Genomic DNA, 25138 nt, shown 5'->3' on the forward strand with positions numbered 1-25138 from the left:
TTCAGCTGATTCCGAAATCGATAGTTCTTAGGTTCAAATCCTAGTAAAGACCTTTATACGGATTTGAATACTACATTGTGGATACCGGTATTCTTTGGTGGATGGGTTTCAATTAACCATACATCTCAGGATCGGTCGACTTAAGACTGTACAAGACTACACTTCAATCATGCTCTAAAGTAATGCCTTACGGTGGTTGCGGTGGCTAAACAGAAAAAAAAGTAAAGATAACACAAGGATTAGAATAAAACCATTTTTTTAACCAATTTGTCTTATGATCTTAAATGAAAAAAAAAAAAACAGTAGAACCGTTTCCAAATATGGAAACTTTATTTTTCTTGCATGAAAAATGTATTTTCTATTGAAGTTAAGATTAAGTCTTAACTTTAAATATCGAAAGAAAAAATTTCATTTCATTAATTTCACAAATTCTTACCTATTTTTACGTAATTATAATAATTTACAATTTGAATTTTATAGATGTAAGTTTTTTAGTGATTTACTCACAAATAATGTATCTAAAGATAAATGTTTAAGAGGGTCTTTACATTCTTGAGGAAAATATATTTTTGAAGCCCATATATGTTTTAAAATCAACAAAAATTATGGATCATTAATGTTGCTAGTCAAATTTGAGGGAAAAGGCCTAAAGGATTAAAGGTGGGCTGAATATCCGCTACCAGGAGGAGGTCTTCAGCTTTTTCTCAAGGTGTTTATATTTTCGTTTCTACGAGGGTATATCGTCCTTTCATATCAACCTCCTTTAAATTTGTTACCGTTTTCCCATTTCGGATTATAAATCTGTAGCCTTATCTAGCTACATAAGTCGAATGTGTTGAGTTCTTGGAGAAGCGGTCTTCCGGATTTCCCCACCCGGCTGAATGTTGTTTTCTGTTATTGAATCCTATAGTTTGGTTATTGAAAGAAAGCACTGAATTTCCGTTGTTATGATTTCGTAAAATAATAATAAGAAAGAAAACTAAATCGAAGGCTGTTTTCTAATTTTATTTAAAACTCGTTTAAAGAGCAAGATACTGCTTGGTTCGGATTTACGGGCAAACTATAAGCATTTTTCCTGTAAATTGGTGTTTTCTCTATTATATAATGTTTAATAATCATTAAACCTCTGCACTAAGTAAAATTACATTTCTTAGCTTAAAGTCAGCTTACCATCTCAGAATTTGTGGTTTGTTAATACTTACATTTTTCCGGTAACAACTGAATAGATTTCAATTAACATTTTGAAAACATTAGCATAAATCATGGAAAGAATTATATATTTGTTGCAAGAATAAAAAAAATACTTCTACTACAATTCAACTCTTGAGCTTTTGAGGTTAGTTTTCCATATTATCTATTTATTTTATTTTCTATATATCGTCAGTTTCCATCTTATCTATTATATTTTCATGCAAAGAAGCAACGTCATTTATCTACACTAATATTGTAGCTTGCTTTAATATTAAAATAATTATGAATTTCATTATAATTATCCTGAAAAAATAAAAATAATAACATTTAATAACAATAATAATGATATTTATGAATAAAATTAAATATTAATTGCACAAAGGAAAAAAAACTTTTTTTTTTCAAGGTTAATAACTAGAAACAAAGAAAAAAAATTGTATGGTCATGCGTTTTATCACTAATTATAACTTAACTTGTAATAAAAAACTAAATGATACACCAAATATTATTAGATTATATTGAACACCACGTTTTTTTAGCGATTTTAACCCCCTTCTCAATTGTACGCAAAACTCAAATCATCCTTTTCATTTCGTAAGATTTCTACAATCAGTTATCATTATTTCACTATAAATTAAAACTTAGTTATTTAGCGCCCTCTGGATCTATAGATAAAATGAAAATACGGATTGATAAAGTTTAAAGCGATAATTTTACCTTCCTAGTATCATAGCTCTAGATAGAGCTATGGTGCAAGAAGGTAAGTATGATAATCGGTCAAAAAATGGAGTAGGTTTTTTTGCATTTTCGACGTTTAATGGCCCAAGGTCATAAAAAAACAAAAAAAAGTGGGGGGGTAATGTTCGTACATATATACATGTGTTGGCGTCTCTGAAGCTTAACATTTGTCATGATAAACCGATTTTGATGATTTTGACCAGAAACTCACATATATAGGGCAATTATTTGGTAAAGTTTTGGGGTCAATATCTCCAGAAGGTGAAGTGAATACTTTTTTGGGGTCAATTTTTTTCAAAATTTTGCTAACAAAATCCACTTTATATTCAATCTTAGTACATGCGAACATGTTTATATTACCATAAAAAAAACTGTCCTAAGATTTCCTACTTCCCCTAAAATCGAAAAAAGCATTTCTTTTATTTATTGTGTATTTGTTAACCGATTTTTTTAAAGTCTCTCCAAGCATAGTAGTAGTGCAAGTGACCCAAAAAAAAAAACTTTGGGGGCAATATTGGAAGTGGGGTGACGAGGAAAGTTTAAAATATCGAATTTTTTAAAACGTTTTTTGTTTATTTAAACTTTTAATAACAATATTACAATAAAATTTCTTCATAATTCACCACCATTACCAAAAATAAATTTTACGTAACTTTTTATTGGTTGTACATACTTCAGTGGATTTTTTTTTCAGTTTCGTCCATTTAACACCGTAAATTTAGAAAAATTGAAAAAAGTTCTTGGAACGTGATTTTGAAGGTGATGGAGCAGAGAAAATAAAAAGAAATTCGATTTTTTTAAACTTCTTTCGATTTATTTAAACATATAATGATAATTTTACAATAAAACTTCATCATAAAATACCCCTAACTTAAAAAAATACTTCTTAGGTAACTTTTCATTTATAATTACTTTTTCTCTATATAAGAATAAATAACCAATGCCAGGAAAGTATTACAGCTTTGTTGTCAGCCTATTTTTATTTACTTATCAAATATCTGTTTTATCAGAATTTAAAAAGTAAACAACAAAACGCATTGCTGCTTACAAGTAACAGTTATTAAATGCAATATTAAAAAAAAGAGATGAGGTTTAATTTTGATCAATAAACGCACGAGTTTTAATTTTTATATGACCTAATTATAGCAATACCACTATATTGTTATTGGTTAAATTTTTTAATTTTATTAGATTACAATTACCAGATGGTTGACCAACATATCTAGAATGTATCTGGCACATTCTAGGTAAAATGAAATGATTTGCATTGTTAAGTTATATATTAAATATTTACTGACAATAACTTTTAACTATTTTACTTTCATTGTTGTATGTTATTTAAATATTTGAGTAGGTCCACATCCCTTGTCAAAAAAATTAAGTGAAGCGCTACTAGCCTCCTCTTGTTATGGTTATGTTAGCCTTCAATGGCACCTCACTAGATTAGCAAATAGATTTATAAATTTTATGGGACAAAAAGAGTAAGTTTAAAGAAAGGAAATATTTATGAAAATCGATTATTTAAGCGAAATTGAATCCACGTAATCATAATTTTGAAGATAAGCCTGATGAATTAGGAAGACTTAGTAAAAAAATGTACAATGAGGATTGTAAGGTAAAGAATATAAAAAAGTTATTAACAAAAAAAACCGTATAAATTTACAAATTCAGAAGAAATGAAGTTACTGCACTTTTAATACTGTTAGTGAGAAAAAATACAGTTTTAAATTAGTAAATGGAAAATGTTGAATACAAAAACCCAGTATTAGTAACAAAAAGGTATTAATTTACACCGAAACATGAAAATAATCGCATAAAAATTACAAAAATCAATTATAACAGATTTTTTTTTTTTGGTGTAGGAGAGGGAATACCAGTTATGTACACCCCAAAAGGGGCAATTTCGGACTCGCCACAGGTTCTGCAAGGTGTTAATTAAAGTTCGTATTTGTTCCTGCGCCCTAAAGACTAAACATTAACCCCCTCACCAATTCCCCCCGTACGGGGCCAGACCGGCATTGACGTGTAGGATAAAATAAAATTCACGAGACTGTTTTATAAAAGTGAATTTTTATATACAGTTTCAAGTGTTGCAAGATTATATTTCACAAGTCGGACAGTAAATAGTCGTAAAGTGATAAGCCAATAGCATTCTCAAATTTTCTCATCTACCTAGGATTCTGAAGGGCGGATAAGAAGGAATATTTGTGATCAAGAATATTTATAGAGTAGTATATTTTTTGTTTACTTTTCACAATCTACTCACATCAACACTGATAAGTTAGTATCTCCCCTAAAACCGTTACATGTATCTTTATATGGAGAGATTGTACTCAATTAGAATCAATGATTTTCACAGAACGCATTCCCGCTGGATCATATTCAATCCAAGCATCTTAAAGATTTTCAATGAATTTTGAAAGAATTAATTAAAAGGAAAATCTCTTAAGAGACAGACCTTTCTACCACAGGAACCACTCTAAATCAACATTTTTAAATCACGATCTACAAGAGAAGCGGAACGTAATCCTTTCATAATTTAAAACACAGAAAACCCATCACCTCGTACATATATATAAACATGATAGTAGAAAAATAGCAGAAAAATACCATTTGTTTAAGCTCTATGCCAAATAAGAGAGTGAGTGACCTCCAGCTGCGTTTTATGTTTTCATTATTATTTCGATTTAATGGATCAAATTTTGGTATGAGAATTGTATGTATGCATGGCACCTGAACAACTTAAAATTTTAGGTAAACGTTTTACAGATAATATTGGAAAATATTTAGAGTTTTAATTACCTAAATAATACAGCTCCTAAACGGAGCGAACATTAGATTTTATAAGCAATTTTTATAATTATATAATTCTCATTTTAGAAATAAAACAATAAAAAGAAACGAGTCATCTAAACAGTAATATCTTATTCTACCAGTCGCAAATTTTTTTTCATTTTCTTGGACTTCCTTTGCGTGCTGGTATTGTTTGTATTATGGTTTTAAATATCTACAACTTCTAAAATAAATAAAGTTTCTTAGTTTTTAAAATAAATAAATAATTGTTGTTCCTCCAAACTTTAAGTAAGTGCAATTGTTACTGTAAAATAAAATAGATTTTTCTTAACTGGTAAAAGAATAAATACATGCAATTTTCTTTCTATTTTTAACGATTCCGATGTAAATTGGAAAATAAAATTAAGATCGAAAACTATTTACTGAAATGAATATTTCCGTTATAAAAAAATTATCATCAGTAGATACTGCTAAGAAAAAAGTAAACAAATAAATTAAAGTATTCATATATAAAACGTTGTTGTTAAATGAAAAATATTTACAAAACATTATAAAAAAAGATTTTTATAATTTTTAGAATACATTTTTTTTAAATCTGTATTTGCATGGCGGAATGATTGAGCTCTTAAATAATGTACTGAAAATTATCTCCGTGGAGCTATAAGTGCGGCATACTTCAAGTATTACAAATACTAAAAAATGTGTTTTTTAAGGGTATTCGTTAGCTCATGAATATATATATATATATATATATATATATATGGAATGGCAATCAAACGTTCCTTTATCATGTTTCTCGGAATCATAGAAGTACTTGTTGTGGATGTTACTAAAAAAGACATAACGTGTAAATTACCACTTTTGTCCTATAAATTCACTGCATTATTTTTTAAATCAATACCGCACAAAGATTATTAAGGAGAGGCCGCTTTGTACGGCAAAACAAGTATTTCACTGCCGCGGCAGGACGGTTAGTTTATTCACGCTATATGATAAGCCGATCGATAACAAATTCTTTTTCTATGTTATTTGTTAAAAAGGCAAAAAATGCCGGTTATGCTACTAACCGTTAATAACGACAGCAGTCTCTTGAATGTTTACTGGATGTTTTTGTTTTTAACAGACGAGGTTATTGTTGCTATTGACGCATATTTGAAATAAGCGATAAGAGTGCTTGTAAAAATATCGAAATTATTTTAACCAGAACTAAATGGTAGATCTGTAATTGCAATATTGGCGGCAATGGATTAGAATATTGTGTCTTGATTAATATTTTTTGTTGGAGAACAAGAAAACAAAGCTTTGTTTTTCAACAAACAACCGAAAATTCATTGAAGAAGTAGCATACGTTCCGTGTTGTTCTTTCCGAATGTAAGTTTTCATTGAAAATATCATTTTTGGAATGACATCTCATGCACTCACACACGTCTCGAATATAGCTGTTCAATTCAATTACATTGATAATTACGCTGGATTTTCATACCTGGGTATAGACGTAAGACTTACAATCTAATAGTACATGAATCTTTTGACGGTAACAATCGAATTCGTGAATTTTTAAGCTGGATATTAATGCGTATGTTAACTTTCATATGAAACTGATTTAAATTAAAACACCATTGTAAGCGATCACGGTAATATAATTTCATGTATAGACCTTAGGGTGTAATTTATTCGCCGGTAATCGGTGAAATACTATTTGGTTGTAACAAACCAATAGTTATTCTTCCGTAATCGAAAAACTCCAAATAACCGCTTTCAAATGCTTTCTAATTCACTTTTTAGCGTCGGTTGTAATAATGTTTGGAATGGATTGATGAATAGCATGTTCAATTCTGAATCTGAAACGGTCGTTAACGTTTAAACAGTTTTATGATCGTTGTCATCTTTAAATTTACAACAGAGTGAGATTACGAAATAAATATTAGTTGAAATGAATTCTAATGAAAAGGAAATATTGAAACCGATGAACTTTGTAGTGTAATGCGATAACTAAGACGGAAAATAACAACTGACACCTCGTCTTCAAATAAGTACTGAAAAGATGAATTATTTAAAATATCTAAATGTTAAAAATTATTTTAAAAAAAGAAGAAAGAGCACGAATAGTGACTTACAAACACGTTATACCTTCTTAATTTTTTTTAAATATTATTAGTGAACGACATTAGGCGACTGGTACGAAGATAACAAGTATCTGGATTCCTCTTATTGCAATAGATAATGTTCACCCATTACATACAATGTGCAACAGTAAAAAAAAATTGTATAAACAAGCTGGTTCGTTTGCAAAACTCAATCAGATCAAAGGTAGAGTATATTTGCTAGGTAAATATTACGCTAGATTCTCTCAGATTCTGTTTTTACTTAATATGATAATCTATTAAACAGACAGACTTTAGCTATAGTGATTTCAGGTAAGTAATTAAATGATTATATTTGCTTGTGATCAGCTAAGTCAAATATTATCTGCTTAAGCAAATGTTACAAAAAAATAAGGTCTAGAATATTATTTGCCTAGGTAGATAATGTTTTACAAATTAAATTTAGATAAATGTTATTTGACTCTGACATAAATATGTTATTATAACTGTATTTATGTAATAAACAAAATTAACATACAAATGTAGCATAACTCATAAAGATGGGAATTTTTTTTTACGAATAGTATACATGAGTACTAAAATTGTTGCCAAATATACCCCGGTTGTTCTATGTGTATAAGAGTCACTTGGATTCAAATTATTAAGGTACTTTTACGAAAAAAATTAATAAAAATACTTAAAATATTTTTTATCTTTATTTCTTTTTTGTTATATAAGTGTTTCTTCCCCCTCACTAATATTGTTATTCCCTTTTCAACACGGAGAGGGTTAAATTTAATATACATTACCGGTATTAATGTATTAACCATAACATATTATGATTTGATATCAGAGGTATTAAACACATAACTGCTACAAAAAAATTTCAACTCCGCAACAAAATGTAAAAAAAAATTCTTGGAAACGCCACACGTACAAAGCAGTTGAATGCGTAGACAAATTAATATAAATAACATTTAACAGCCACGTGGATGTTAAATAGCCACAAATAGAGGCGTTATTGGCTAGTTTATTAATAATCTACTACATTGTACATACATATTAAAACAATATTAAAACAAATAATGCTTTATTTAATAACAGAAAAATAACAATATATATTTACATAAATAATGTAAATAATATATAACATAAAAAAACATAAATTACATATATATATTCAATGATAATAATCTATTTCATATATATATATATATATATATATTATATACATAAATAATGAATAAAACTAAATGTATAAAAAACAGGTTGGATATAAGAGGATAAAATCTTATAAAATAAACGCAACTTGCACATTTTAATACTGCTTAATTTAAATAATTTAAAATCAGATTACTACTCAAGTATACGCAGTTTAACAATAATACGAATCAGCCGGTTTCTACTGGATGAAAAAATTATCATTATCATTTATCTCTGTCTCTCTAATCTCTACCCTAAAAATTATACACATCATGTGCAGTGGGCAGAAGCTTTTTTAGATTAAAATAAAAAATTACATCATCTAATATAAATTAACAACAACATCGATAATAATAATAATAATAATAATAATAATAATAATAACATATTCATCTTCTGAACGAGGAACACAATCTATCTTTTAAAATAAATAAAACATTTTACTCATTAAAGATTTTTAAAATTGTACATTAATAAAGTGGTAATGATAATTAAATTCACCATGTTTGGTGCTGTAAAACTATCACGTAAAACGCATGAAAAGTTATATGTGTTATAAAATGTCATGGTTAATAAATAATACGATAGAATCAAAAAGAAGAAGAAAACGCGCATTCAGTGAAATGACACATTAAAAATAGATTGATAGTAATCCAGGAAATCCAACTCTAGGTAGGCTGCAAATGCAAAAGAAGAGTACAAATATTACATATAAATATTTTCTATGCCTATTACTTTAAAAGAAAGAAAGAACCTGATAAAGGGTTTTTCCATGTTAGTTCAAAACAAGAAAAAGATATTTTAAATTGTACAACAAACAGAAGCTTATAACGCATAAAAAAGAACACTAAAATAATCATAAGAAATCTTTAAAGACTTAAATTAGTATAAAGATAGGCTGACCTCCGTGGCTAAGGAAGAGCGTCTCGGCATTTCGTGCAGAGTTCTCGGGTTCGAATCCCGGTCAGGCATGGCATCTTTCAATACGCTACAAATTTCCACCGTGTTAATGACCATAGCTACTGATTCCTACTCTTTTATAGCAAAAAGAAGAAAAAAAAACATATAGCATACTAGCGGACCCGACAGACGTTGTCCTCTTCAAACGTTGTAAATCCAAAAATTAAAATAAACTATAAATTGTTTTGACCGCTTTGATGAAAAAATATGTAAAAAAAAATTTAAATACCTGATGCCACCACGCGTACAGTTATCACAACTCGACCTATGAGATCTTTCAGCGTTCTATCGAATGCGTCAAGTGAATGCTTGCGAGCCATAGTGCATTCGCCCCAGATAATAATTTTGCATTTTCTTAAAACTTCAGTCATGCCTGAATGCTTATTTATGTTAAGCATTGCGTTTGTGTGTGAATGTGCAATAGCAACTCGAATAGTGCTAAATGCGCAGTCCGCCCACCATCAAGCAAGGTCGCTGCAATGCCTGATTAAGCAATTGCAAACGTAAAAACGTTTCCAAAGTTGCCACTATTTCTCGCTCCTCCATTTGCTCGATGTGGTTGTATTGGCAGCGTGTGTTAATTTGTTTCTTCTCATTGCCTATGAAGTAGATTTGCAAAAAATTTGGATCGGCATCAGGCATTGAGAACAAAGTACCGATTTAATGATACACTTGGCCTTGAATCTTTAAATGTTGATTCAAAATTACGACCGTCCTCATTCTGAACGATTTTTGTCATTTGGAAGCAAGAACTGAATTTACGAATTTTACGCAAAAACAATTTCGATTGAGATGTGGCTCCAACCAATAGTGTTTTCAATGGTTCTGGCTGCGAATTAAATGGTGGAAGTGAAACTTTTCCTGTTGCGCAGCAAAGACCGGCCGATTCACCTTTGTATTTAAATGTATGACAGTGTTGGCATTCTTTGTCCATATTACCGATGACAATTAGTGCATGTGACGAATAGTTTATTTTCGGCTCATATTCGAACGCAAGGCGGTAAAGTGATGCACGTGTCAATGCGCGATGTTCTTGCACGCGCTGTCGACCATGTGCTCTGTGTGCGTAGGTGACTCGTTGTGTTACCTCTCTTTGTCTGAATGCATCAGCTCAAAGACGTTCATTGTGATTATCTTGACTATCATTTATACGTGTGTTTGAAACCTGGTCTCTTAAATTTACATTGTCAATTGATCTTCTACCGACGGTTATGGACTATTTGTGCACCGCCGTAATATTAATAATTAGTGTATAATAAATTTTCATTCACATTACTGCTAATTTTCACTTAAGATCATTCTAAAAAAGTACATCCTTTACTTTTTTTTTTTTTATTTAATAATTTTGAAATTTCATAACCACATGATAGCTTAATTAATCAATTAATAAAAAAATTAAAGCACTGTAAAAAAAAGGCAACGTAGTTAAAATTTTAGTAGAAATTTTTATAATTTTTCTCATTCTTTATTTTAATATCGATTTGATCAAATTTTAGATAATTGTATATTAAAACAATTTTTGAAAATTTTTTATAAAATTATTCAGCTACAAAAATTATAACTTTAATTTTTTTAAATATACTTTTAACTGTAATTATTGTAAGTAACTTATATTTTAATTTTATAAATGTTATAATTTATTTTACAAACTTACATTTTTATTTCAAAGAACCGTTCAATACTGCATAAGTTGCATAGAATCAAATGAGAACTGACAATTTAAATTTGTAGGTTAAGTTGATTGTTCTTGAATGCACTTGTATACATAGTTAAAATTCATGAAAAATCATGTAAAATACTCTCTTCAATACTGCACCTTACAAATTTGCACAATGTGTATTCTTTAAATACAATTTAAAACGTTATAATAATATATATTCTCAATAAGCGTGCAGTTCTAAACGCGATCGCAACGCTGTATACCGGATCAAATTGTGAACCTTAACCATCCCAAGATCAACAACAACACATAAATAAATTAATTAAAAAACATTGTCTGTCGGATCAAATTGTGAATCTAAACCATTCTCGAATAAACTCAATCACATACACAAAATTTCATCAAAATCAGTCCAGCCGTTTAGGAGGAGTTTAGTCACATACACGCGAAAAGAAGATATATATATATATATATATATATATATATATATATATATATATATATATAGTGTAGTTAACAAATAGTATAGTATAAACATATAAATAAGTATGTTAAATTATTACACCTGCACGAGGATGACTGCAAAAGTAATGGTTGAATACTGTATTGTCATCCGACAATATCTCTATTTTAATGAAGAAAAAGATCCAATTTTCTTTAAAAATAATATTACAAAAAGTTTTTGAAAACTTGCTTTATACTTTAATCAAATTATTATCATACACTGCATGAGTTTAATTTGGATTTCAAAAGACAACATCATATATTAAAATTTGTAATATACGTATTTATAAAATATCAAACAGATTTTTCATTCAAACATTTACTATTTAAAGTAACATGGTGAAGTTTATGATTACTTAAATACAATTGTAAATTAACAAAACTTTTTTTTGTCGTATATATATACATGTGTGTGTTGTGTGTGTGTGTGTGTGTGTGTGTGTGTGTGTGTGTGTGTGTGTGTGTGTGTGTGTGTGTGTGTACTCGTATATTTTACAAATATTACCTCCGAACGGGAGGATATTTGCAAAATTAATGGTAGAATATTGTACTGTCACCCGACCTTAGTAATTGTGCAAAATTTGATCAATCGGCATTGTCAGGAAGTATCCTAATTAAGGATACAAGATTTGAGGACAAACATGAAAAAAAATTGCGAGTTAAAAAAAAATATCAGACTACATCCGAATTTTGGTTACCGTTTTGAATGTTATATACCTTCCCTAATTCCAGAACGGTTACACCAATTTTAATTAAATTAATATCATACTATATTCTCCATCACACAAGTAACATGTTTATTAATATTTAAAGAACCACTTCGTTTTTTGTTTTTTTAAAGACCAAAAATATATCTAACATCTCGAGTGATACATCAATTTAAAATTATTTGAAAACCAAAATACTAAAAAAAAAAAAAATATATATAAAATACAGTCTGCTAATAAATTATATGCCGTTGAAGTTAATTCCGAAAAAAAAGAAATAATTATTCTATTATGTGTTATTTTAGGACTGTTACGTTACATCAAATGTGGCCTCGTCATTGAATATTCATCATCATCTTCAGTTTCCTTTAATCCAAGTTTCCTCGGGCTGGATCTTTTGAAAAATTTCTCCACCTGCCTCGATCCATTAACCACCTCTCTTCCAGTACTCTCAAAACAACCCCTTTCTTTCATACTTCCTTTATCGCCGTATTTATCCATTACATTCTTGGTTTACCCAAGAATGGTCTACATATGGTCTACATATTTACCCATATTGGTCTCCATATGTTTATCTCCAAATTGATCTTCTCCTGTTTATCTCGAGCAGCACAGAATAAAATGGCGACTGATTGTGTGTATGACAAGCTTAACTGATATCTATTGCGATGCACTATGTTACTATGGAAACCGGTTTGTTTAACCCAACCGGAAGTTAATTTATAAACAGTTTACATATTTAAGGGTTCCAAAACTTTATAAAACACTATATATATATATATATATATATATATATATATAATGAACAGCACGTTCAATTTTTTACAACTTGAACTCATAATAGAATGTCCCCATTTTCATCCTCGTCCTGTACGTTAATTTGTCCTTAAATACCTAATAATCTGATACCGAGCATACATGCATAATAAGCCCTGTATATAGTTTAGATAACTCTAATTTAATATTTAGTTAGTTAACTCTGTATATATAGGATTTTTATAAAGTTTTGACATTTTTTCGTGAAAAAGTAAGGGAAAACAATTTCATCCTTTAGTTTCGATAAGTCTTGAACTGGACTTAGTTTTTATAGGAAACTGACTATACAGTTTTTGGAAGTAACATGCCAGTCACCTATAAACGTAAGTTTTTAACACGATTTATTAAAAAAACATACATTTTTTGAAAAATTAACCGTACTATTTAAATAGAGCTAGTTAAGTTCCTTTGTGTAGTTAGGTCTTTCAGTCTTACTTCAGACTCAGTAAGATGTGTTTTGTTTTGAGTTCATTAAATAGTAGTACAGCGATGGGAATGTCACTCGTGGCATCCTGACCGAGGCGGACTGGAATATGTCAATATTTCTGGAATATGTCCGGTAAAGCCCGTAAATGCTATGAACGGAAAGGCAGCGGAGGGTGTCTTCCCCTACGGGGGGATCAGGATACTATTTAAATTCCATCACACGAAATTCTTTATTAACATTGGAAAAACAAAGATCATCTGATTCAAATTAAGTCAGTAAATATGAATTGAACGTATTAATTTCACAAAATTTAAACAATCCTAAATTAGATAAAGAAAAATGTCTGTTTTGAAATGATACTTATTATTATTCTATCATGTGTTAGGATATACTACATGTTTATTTTAGGACTGTTACGTTACATGAAACGTAGCTTCATTATTATCATCTTCAGTTTCCTTTAATCCAAGTTTCCTCGGTCTGGATCTTTTCAAAAATTTTTCCACCTGCCTCGATCCATTAACCACCTCTCTTCCAGTACTCTCAAAACATCCCCTTTCTTTCACACTTCCTCTAACACCGTATTTATCCATTACATTCTTGGCAATAGGAATGAGATAGGAAAGAACATATCGATTATTTATCGATGTTATGAATTAATCTATCGAGCTAAAATTTTGGTGATCATAATTTAGTTTAATCAATCTTTGACTTCACTCACTTTTTTCTACGATATTCTTACTTATTTCATTATCTACTCTACCAATTTTATTAATCTATTAAATAAATGATAACGATTGTAAATAATTCAATAATTAGATTTTATAGAATTTAATTTAATTTGATGTTAAAAGTTTAATAATTACAAAACTTCGTCTGTTTCTTTTGTTACAGATGACAGATAATACGAATGAAGTAAAGGATTTAAGTAAAATTAACCAAGGATTAATTGAATTATCAATGAACCATCAAATAACAAAACCAATAACCCCACCGATAACATTACCGGTTGTACCGATATCGCAACCAAAATTAGAAAACGATGAAAATAAACAACAGAATAAAAATAACGAAAATAATATAATAAAATTATGTAAATTAAAAGAAAGAAGATTACAAGAATTTTACAGAGAACAAAAAAATATTGAAATATCACCAAAAGGAATGAATTACAAACCAGATGAAGCGTTATCACCAAGTTATAAAATCAATTTAAATATCCCACCGTTAAATGAAAATAATAATGACAAAGAAATATCGACGGTTAATAAAAGTCTAAAAATCGACAGCGACTGGAATTATGAAAAACAAGAGAAAGATTTATTAATAAATAATAATAATATTAAAACTAATAACACGAAAATATTAATGAATAATAGTAGTAATAATGTAATAGAAAATAATAAAATAACACCAGAGCAGAATATACGACAGGATGTAAATGATACCAGAATGTCAGCAATCAACGATAGAAATAACAACAGCTATAGACATAATGAAGACATATCTTCATCATTATGTGCCATTAATAATAGTAATATCAGGCAAGGATGTAATGATTGTAATACAGAATTTTCAAATAAGAATAAAGAATTATTAAAAACGACAACGATAACACCGCAAATAACAATTGAAAATAACAGTGGTAATAACAAACATCAAACAACAAAACTTACCACAACTATACCTACATCATCGTCGGGATTTATCTGTACAATATGTAAGAAATCTTTTTTACAAAAAAATCAGTTGACAACTCATCATAAATTACATCATGAATTCAAAAATCCGGAACATTCTTGTAGCCACTGCGGTAAAGCGTTTCTCACCAAAGCATCTTTAAAGGTATGTAAAACATTTAACTTATCATTTTTTTCAGATTTTTAATATTTTTAATGAAATTTCATTTCTCCATATCACAGATAAAAAAACCAAAGTTTTTCATAAAACTTAAAAAATTAAATATTTCATAAAAATTATAATAATTGGATCGTTTTTTGATCCACATAGGTTAATTTTTTTTTTTTTTAATAGAAAGAATTCTCAAACAGGCTTATAAATCTCATTTTTAAAGACAAAAATGACAAGTGCCAGTAAATATCTCAATTAGACAATAGAAACAAAGTATGACAAAATAAAGATCACGGACCATTTTAAATATCTTGGAGAAATAATTAATAGAAACGAAACAGAAAAACTAGTAATCGAGGCAAAAAATCACAAATTAGAACAAGTAAACTTTTACACAAAAAATATTTACAATAAAAAGAACATTTCTGTAAATACATCATTAAGTCCATTAATCTTGTACGGCATGGAAATTACAAGTATAACTGGAATAGAAAACCTTCGCAAGATAGAAAAATGGATTTACGGTACAAGAAAAACACTAGAAGTCCAGAGACTGAGATAAAATAAAGAGGTATATGAAAAAATTGAAAACCTAAGTAAAAATTAGAAAACGACTAAAATTCTATGGACACATGATCCGAATGAAACGGTCAAGGCTAAACAAACAGATTTCCTATAAACTCTGGAGTTAGGAAGGTCAAGGTGTCTATGTTAAAGATATGAAAGAAGAGATCAGAAGATTCAACAAAATAGAAAATGACTGTTTAGATCGAAAAAATACAGAAGAAAAGTTTTTGAATTAAAGTTTTTTATAGGTGAATAGAAAAACTCAACAGGAGAACGGACTAAAGAAAGAAGATCTAAATAGTACGAAAGAATGTAGATGTTCTAAAGAAAAAGAAGTTAAACACATGAAATGATATTTGCGTGGTCGTTGAAGGACCATCCGCAGATAAAAAAATTCCCAAATTAAGATAAGTAATAATAACGACAGGAAATATTAAAAAATATATAATTATGGTAAAAATAAATGATTTAAAAATAAAAGCTGGCAAAAATATTGGTGTAATTTCCTGAACACTTGAATAAAACTTATAGCTTCATTATTCCCACAACATTAAAGTTGAAGATAATTTCTATATGTAGGAGATTTTCTTATCAAAAGAAAAAAGAGTTCCCTGATAATTTGTAAAAACCAGTTCACAAACTGTTGTAAATTTATTTCTTTGTTAAACCAGGAGAAAAGTTTATGGTTAATACAAAAAAAAAAAACGGTTTAAAAGAAATAAGAAAATGGAATTAAAAACCATGAAATTATGATATTTTCAAGCAATTTGAAAAGAAAATTAATTTTTAAGAACAAACTTTATATCTTTAATTATTGTTCTTAAAATAAATATAGAAAATTATATTTCCGTCTAATAAAACCTGAAACAAAAATGAAAAAAATCTCCACAGTGGGTAGTTTAAAACAATAAAACTTTTAAAAAAATTATAGAACTTCTTCTTTGAATGGAAGAGGGACTCTATTACCCGTAAATTAGTGATACTATTTTAAAGATTTTCTACAATAATAATGGATAATTTCATTTTAAACATACTGTACGGTTGTTCTAATCAACCAGTTTTTTTTATGCTTGACGATTTTATTAAATGAGGTGGAAGTGTGATTGCTTCATATTTTATTTTTTTGTTATACTTACAAGTGTTTAAGTGTAAATTAATTTAAAATTTACGACTTTTTTATTAATCTATAAAATTTTTTACGACGTAAAATGTTCATTAAAGAGCTAAATCTAAAAGTATGTACAATTTAAAAAGGATGTACTAAAATATTAAAAGAGTTGAAATGTAACTTCCGTGAAGAATAAAATCATAAATTTTCATTAACTCTGACTATAAAACTATTGACTATAACATAATTACAAATAATAAATACAGATAAATGATTTCAAACGCGAGCGCGAGCGTGAGAATGTTAGTTGAACAGAAATTTTTTTCGTAATATCGTAATAATAATGTTACCTTATCATTTAATACTGCTGGTTGCATACAGTTTACTTAAAATAATATATCGCTGTATGAAATAAAGAAAGGTTTTACCTATTATTCTTTCTGTTTTTTCACGTTATACAAGTCGATTAACCTGTTTAGTAAAATATTGTACAATTTGATTACTAAAGGTATTCTCCCCTCCTCAAACTTTTAATTTTTTTATGAATAATATAGAACGGTGTTTTTATAAATTTTTGTTGGAATATGGATGATTATATTTTTCTAGGACAGGTGTGATACAAAATGAAACAGAACAGTTCTTTATTTTCAAAGAAAACTCATGTTCATGTGTATAGTAATTTCTTTGTACGTACAAAATCAAATTTGCTTAAAACGCCCCACATTCTTCGAGATAATCAGCCGGGTTGATCGTGTGGTGAACGCGTCTTCCCGAATCAGTTGATTTGGAAGTCGAGAGTTCCAGCGTTCAAGTCCTAGTAAAGGCATTATACGTATTTGAATACTAGATCGTGGATACCGGTATTCTTTGGTGGTTGGGTTTCAACTTAGGAATGCTCAAACTGAGACTGTACAAGACTACACTTCATTTACACTCATACATATCATCCTCATTCATCCTCTGAAGTAATACCTGAACGGTAATTTTCAGAGGCTGAATACGATAAAGAAAGAAAAAAGATTCTTCGAGATGACTTTTTTATAACTGTTTATACTAAAATCTCTGAATAGTTTTAGGAATAAATTTATTCGTTATTAGGTGAACAGTCAGGATTAAAATAAGGCGGTATTGTATTTTACAACGTCATTATTCGAGGAGAAGTATTTTAGTAAATAATTGAATATTTTGTAAAACGTGTATATTTAAATAACTCGGAAGTGAAGTTTAGAAAATACCTCTTATTTTATTTTTATATTTCATTTAATAAAAATTATTCTCGAGATAATAATTTAATAGGGAATTTTCATCGTTTCACGAAAGCAGAATAATAAAGGTTAAAGGAGAAATAAAATATATATTTATACACGGAGTGCTTACAAAAACCGTTTTCCATCTTCAGATACAGTACTACAGCTTATCTAAATTTCAAAGAATTTGATTAAGTAGTTATCGTTTACTTAAATTATCAATTTTTTCGAGCCAAAAATTAATATATAGGCCCTTATTTTATATATATATATATATAGGTAATATATATATAGGTCCCGTCTAGCCAGAACCTGACCCTCGGGGCCGTGGTCGGCCCAGGCGTACGCTGGATCTAATTTAGGGGCTTCTCGGGACCTCCCGGAGCCACGGGGTCTACCACAGGTCCGCAGAGCTCGCTTCGGTCGCCATTTTTGTGTACTCAGATGAAAGGCTCTGCCCCTGGACCCTCGCACTGTTCGTATCCTCATGGGTGTGAGAATAATGCTAATAAACAGCAATTGCAGTATTCAGGCTTTACAGAAATCTGAAAAGTAATCTGATATTAAAAGACAGAATAGTAGTTAATATGGTACTTAAAGTACACACACCTTTGACAATGAAAAATTCATGACTTACTTCTTTGTCATGTGGCAAAAATAAAAGGATTAATCTTCTTTTGTTTTCAGTAATGAATATCTTTTTAATTCATAATTCATTCTTCTTGGGGGTGAAAAAATAATGAATATTTTTAATATCTTAATTTCAAGGAAGCTACGGGCTCATTCCATGAATGAAAACCGTTTTTGAGATAATAAATTCTGCAAATTTGAAAGCAATCGATCTATATGTTATCGCGTCATGCAAGAACAAACAAACAGACCAATTTTATATATTCACATACAGCAAATGCCCCGTTTGAAATTTGAAAATCGAAAGATTGTTTGCAGAGATATTACAAGAGTATACAATTGCACCTCCCAAAACAGCGTCCCAGGGCACCCCATTTGTTGGTGATGATTGGTCTAACCTCCCACGAGGTGCTCGTATACCTCATCACTGTAGCTTCACACACGGTCCCCACGGGAAATCCATTACTGTCAAATAGAAATTTTTAAAATTGATTTAATATTATTTTATTTAACGTAAATTTAATTCTATTATTTTTGTAATCGATCGATTCGAATCATTCAGTTGAGACCCAGCTACACAGTGACAAAGACTTACAGTTCATTGTTCATTAACCCAATTCATTAAAGTTTGTGCTTCAACCAGCATAACTCCTCTACTATATGTGTAAATATTTTGGAAAATTTTCGAGATGAAATATATCTATCTAAAAACCTTCACAGTTATGCCAAGAAACATTAGTGAATTTGGTTGTGATTGATAGAATAGTTTTTGTTTATCCCGAACAAACAAAAATTCTTTTCCTCTTTATATAATAGCGTGTGTGTGTTTATATATATATTACATTTGAAGTGAATGGTATTTACATACTTCTCATACCTCAAAACGTAAGTTTCAGTCCCCACCGTACGACCAAAAATAATACCGTAATTTTCTTTGTAAAATCGGTAAAAAAGGTTTGAATTTTAATCCGGTATTTTTTTTTCAAAACAGGTTGAAATTTATTAATGCAAATTCAATGACAGTTTGTACAAACCGCTTTTAATCGATAATACTTTAATAACTCCTGGTTCTAGTCTCCATAATTATATACCATACGCGTATGCACGAACCATGAATACACATTCCGATGAAATATTTATAAAAATACTAACTAATAATAATAAAACGCTAAAACTAAAACAAACTGAACCATTGTATACAGCAAACCGGGTATCCTTGTGATTGAACGATACGATTGATCCCTCCATAATGAATATCCCTTTAACCCTTTATTAATTAATTTTAACCAGTTATTAGAAAAACAGAAATAGAAAAAGGAAGATAATGTGAATAATTTGCAATACAGATGAAGGGGTTTTGACATTTAAATAGTGTTAAACTTAACATCCAGTCGTTCTGAGGGAGTGATATCGAAGACGTTTGAATTATTATCTGAAATACTATTGAAATTATTACTGTTAGTTTAATAATTTTATAAGAACATATTTATCATGAAATCTAACTTGCAGTAATACGTAGTTTGAATTCCCTTTACAATAGAACTAAAAATCCTACAGCATCTATGGGATACATAAAAACTATTAAGCAGTTTTATTTAATAAATTAAATCAACTGCAACAATAACGATGATTTAATTATAACCTTTTTGTATATTTTGAAAAATAAATTGAATAGATATGTGTTACAACATATGTGAGTAAAAATTTGATCTATTAACAATTAGGCAATACAAAGGTAAACGACATTTAAAATCTTGTCAGATGCATTTCACTTACCTTGTTCCCAAAACGTTTACACAGATTATTTGCAGTTAAGGTTTGACACAATCAACAGAAGTTGTATAGTGATAAATTAAACATCTAATGACATTTGCAAGTTCCTTAAGTAATTTTAATTTAAAAAGAGACTGTTGTATACTTCTATCTGAATTAATATAAAAAAATGAATATTTAAGTACATTAAAAAGTGATTTTTATCTCAAACCCAAAATTTCCAACGGACACTTTTATATAATTTGCTATAATTAATTAATAAGTATTTAATTTTATAAATTTTATAAGTAATTTTGTTATATAATTTAATTGAATAAGAGTTTTGATGATATTTCGAAAGTTATGATGTATTCTCTGGCGTAACAAAAATGATAGCGCCCTGTTTGACTTTCCATATACATTTTGTTTTTTCCCTAAATCTTTTCAAAATTTCATTTATTTAAACTACAGCTTATTGATGAATGACATTTTATTTTCCCGATTATTAATCGTGTATTAAAGATACAAAGTTCAAAGTTAGCAGTCCAAAAACTTATTTACAAGATAGATTGTAATCGTTTAATTTAAATATGAATTAAACCATCTTAACTGTTTCAACATAATAATTTACAGTTTTTATTATTTTTATTACAGTTTTTATTATTAATTTAAATTTGTATGAAAGTATGGTAATCATACCAAAAATCACGTTTAAACTTTTTTCGGTTTTTGGATTTGGATTCGAAGGGATTCGTTGAGAAATGAAAGAAGGAAGTGAATGCTGATCGTTCGTTAATTTTTTTTGTGTTGCTTCCGCCAACCTGATTTTTATTTTTATCCTATAACCTCTATCCTTTGTAATTCTACTCCCAAATTAACAAAATTTTTCCCTTCATTTCTTTCTTTCTTTTTTGATCTTATTTATTTCCAAGCTAAATTATTTCCTAATGATTAACGTACATTATTCATTATATTTTCTAATTCACGTTTCTTTTTGTCTAAAGAACAATGTAGTTGGCGAAACCTAAGGTTGTTATTTCTGCTCCTTGTTTCTTCTACTGAAAGTTTTCTTTGAAATATTGTATCGCTTGTTCTATAAACAAACTGAACATAAATTAGAAAAAATACTACTAGTTATTTGACCCCTTTCTGAATCAGAAAGAATGCATGATTTTTCTACTCTTTTAAAAGTAACAATTTTATTCTTCTGTAGATTATATATAAATCCTCTCCTCCTTTATTTCAGTCTAATTTTCTTTAAAATTTTTAACATCTTAATCTGTTTTGCATTATTAAATATTTTCTATCCGAATTACAATTTATATATAAGCAGCTTTATTCTTCAAATTCTGTCTTCTAATATTAATCTAACGGCAATAATTACCGACCTTACTACCGCTCTTTCTAAAACCATCATTGTTACTTATTGAAACCTTGGTTTTTACCGTACGTAAATATGTAATAATAATGTTAATAATAATAATTTTCATTTTATTTTCAGGTACATTTGAGAACACACACAGGAGAGAAACCATTCCATTGTAATGAATGCGGAAAACAATTTAGTCAACTTAGAAATTATAAATATCACAGATCAGTACACGAAGGTACAAAAGAGTTTGCAGCGACGTGTCCAGAATGCGGTAAATATTTTAACGATCGCGGGTATTTAAGTTCGCATATGAAAATACATAGAAATCGAAAAGAATACGGGTGTGAATATTGCGGTAAATGCTTCAATCAAAGAGTAGCGTATAATATGCACGTAAGAATACATACGGGCGTTAAACCGCACGTATGTCCCCACTGTTCGAAATCATTTTCAAGAAAAATGTTACTGAAACAACATTTAAGAATTCATACGGGTGAGAAACCTTTCACGTGTGTCGTATGTCAAAAAGCTTTCGCCGATCGATCGAATATGACATTACATATGAGATTACATTCCGGAATAAAACCGTATACTTGTAACATATGCTCAAAATCATTTACCAAAAAACATCATCTAAAAACCCATATGAATTATCATACGGGCGTAAAACCGTACGCGTGTTCGAAATGCGGTCTACGTTTTAGTCAGTCTAGTAATATGCGTACTCATTTTAAAAAATGTTCGTCTACACCGCAAACGCAAGAGTCTCATCAAGTTACGAACAATAATACGAGTAACAAAGAGATATCAGTAAACAACAGCACGAATGAATCGCAGTGCCCTTCATCGACACTACAAAAAATTAAAGATGAAGCTACACTTAAATGAATCTAATCAGTTATGTCGTAGTAGACTATTTGTATGATATAACTACCGCGCCTAACCGAAAACATTTGTTAACATCGTCCAAAGTAACACTTGCTATCAATTTAAAAAAAACATTTTTGTGAGAAACATGTCACTCCATTGTTAAATAATATTATTCATTTTATTTAATATTTTTTAGTTCAAAATAAGTAAATTAAAGTAATTATTTATCAATTTTAAAAATGAAAATTGTTTACTTTTATAATACGTAGTATAATCATATATAATTTACTTTAAGACAGTGGCATGACTTAAAAATATTTATATATATATTTTTTTCTTTTGTTTTCAATTGACTATGATAACCGATAACTCTACAATCAAATTTACACCATAGTGAGTACATGATCTACTTTTACACTGAATAAATTACTTTTCTTAGGAATAAAATTTAATTTAATTTTCTAAAACCAATTATTTAATAATATAAAATAAATCAAAAGAAATTTATTTAGAATCGTAAGAGTAGAGAAAAGAAAACTATTGTTTGATACTGAATATCATATCCATTAGTTATTCATGAGAATTTATGAAAGATTAATAAATACATTGATGTATGACTCTGAACTTCTGCTCTATAAATAAAAATAGCCAGAATAAAAACATTTTTGGAGGTTTTAATCTTTAAATAAACTTTGTTATTCATTATAGAAACACTAACAGCTTAATTATAATCTAATTACGAAAAAATACGCTGTGTTAATAAGCTTCATTTTCTGTTATGTAAATAGTCTTGTAAATGTAGAACAACATATAAAAATGTATACGTTATTTTTTTAAAATATATTTTATGATAGAGTTTAATGATTATTATACGTAATAATTACTGTACAGAATATATTGTTTGTTTTATCTATAATCAATATTTTATTTAAGAATGCGTATTGTTATGAATATTTATGTTATTGTTATTAATTGTTTTATATATATACATATATATATAGATTGTGCCAACAAATTAAAACTAGTGTTAGTAACTTTTTTCATATTACTGTGATATTAGAACTACTATTGTCTGTTAATTATTATAAAGTATATATATATATATATATATAAAAATTGTAAATTAAAATAAAAGTAGCTTACTCTTTACGCTATATAATATTAAAAGGCTTGCAAACGTTTACAAAAATTTTAACACCTAAAATTAGAAGGACATATCTATTCTAAATAAACAGTGTAAACTATTATCATTAATTGTTAATAAGAGAATAGTACGTACAATAAGTAATAAATCTGCCGGTCTCTGAGAAGGAAGGGTAGGATCTAGACCTTTGATTCAAAGGTCCCGTGTTCAAATTCCGGTCAAGCAAATATACTTCATACGGTACAAAAATTTCCATTTTATATTCCCATGGTACAAATTCGAGCTTATGCGGTAAATAATCATGAAAAAATATAAATAAAATAATAATAATAAAGACGAGTAATAGTACTTTATTTACGAAATATTATAAAATTAGTATAATGTTTGGGATAAGAGTAAAAGAACAATAATAAAACTATTTTATAAAAACAGTGGTAAAAAATACGCGTTATATTTTTTATTCTATGACTGAAAAAGTTCTGGAATCATCAGTTCACATGTTTGTTTCTCTAGGATTAATATTATATGAAATTCATTTCCAAGGATATGTAGATTTACAGAGCTAAATCCCACCTGTTAGAGGGTATTCAACTTAAAAGAGACCCCCCTGTATTTAGTTTAGTTTATACATAATAGTTTATTGCATAGATAGTCAAACGCTTACATAATAATTTGCAGATGTTGATAATGATGTTTAAACAAATTCGATATTTTACTTAATAAGAAAGTTATAGCGATATATTTTTTTTTGTTGAAAAAGCCCCCCATTTCCAACCCGATGATCCTAGTTTGGCCATTAACGAACTCGACCGAGATTTTTGGTCGTTATGTTTTACGTATCAATTTGAAAGTGACTGGCGCAAAATTACGGCAGTTATCGTGTCCAAAAGAAACTGAAATATATATATATTTATATACAAACTTTTGAACTGACGGTGGTTTTGGGTTCTGGGAGATGTGAAACGCGAAGATATGTCGAAATTTTCTGCAAGTCGAATCATGATACCCATTCTTTCGTTTAGGTAGCTTTCTTATGAAATCTACCTAACAACAACACACGATTACGCAACCTTGTTCAGTAGCCAACGCTTGACATAGCAATACTCTAATACCCTGGGACTAAACAGTTCTTCCCACTCCAGCTTCAGTAGTACCAACATCTTCCACAATATATTACCCATGTCATACCAACACACGCATTTTAGTATAAACTACTGAGTGATGGTGTCTGTTCTAAGTCACATGAGACGAATATATTAAAGTGTAATTATAGATCATTAGATATAGTACAAGTTTAACTTAGTAATAATTAATAAAAATTGAGTATCAAAATTATTTTATTTTTATCTATTTTATTTTAATAAAAAATGGTTTCCTTGCCTCTCTAAGAAACATTTATTTATTCTTTCCTAATATGCAGTATAAAATAATGAAAATGCTCATGCCAAAACACAGTTTTTTTTATTACCATTGAAAAATAATTTTAACTAATTTAAATACTGTATTTTCCTGCT

General features: G+C 28.7%; 1 protein-coding gene across 1 annotated transcript in view; it reads left to right on the forward strand.

Moving 5' to 3' along the window:
* LOC142331571 (uncharacterized) overlaps nt 1–23415 on the forward strand; it is a 393077-nt gene extending 369662 nt beyond the window's left edge. The window contains exons 5-6 of the mRNA XM_075377567.1: nt 13978–14928; nt 21740–23415. Coding sequence (XP_075233682.1) covers nt 13978–14928; nt 21740–22498 — 1710 coding nt within the window. The 3' untranslated portion in view covers nt 22499–23415. The remainder of the gene's footprint in view (nt 1–13977; nt 14929–21739) is intronic.
* Nucleotides 23416–25138: the final 1723 nt, after the last annotated feature.

Source organism: Lycorma delicatula, chromosome 10 (assembly GCF_047948215.1).
Source record: "Lycorma delicatula isolate Av1 chromosome 10, ASM4794821v1, whole genome shotgun sequence".
Lineage (NCBI taxonomy): Eukaryota > Metazoa > Arthropoda > Insecta > Hemiptera > Fulgoridae > Lycorma > Lycorma delicatula.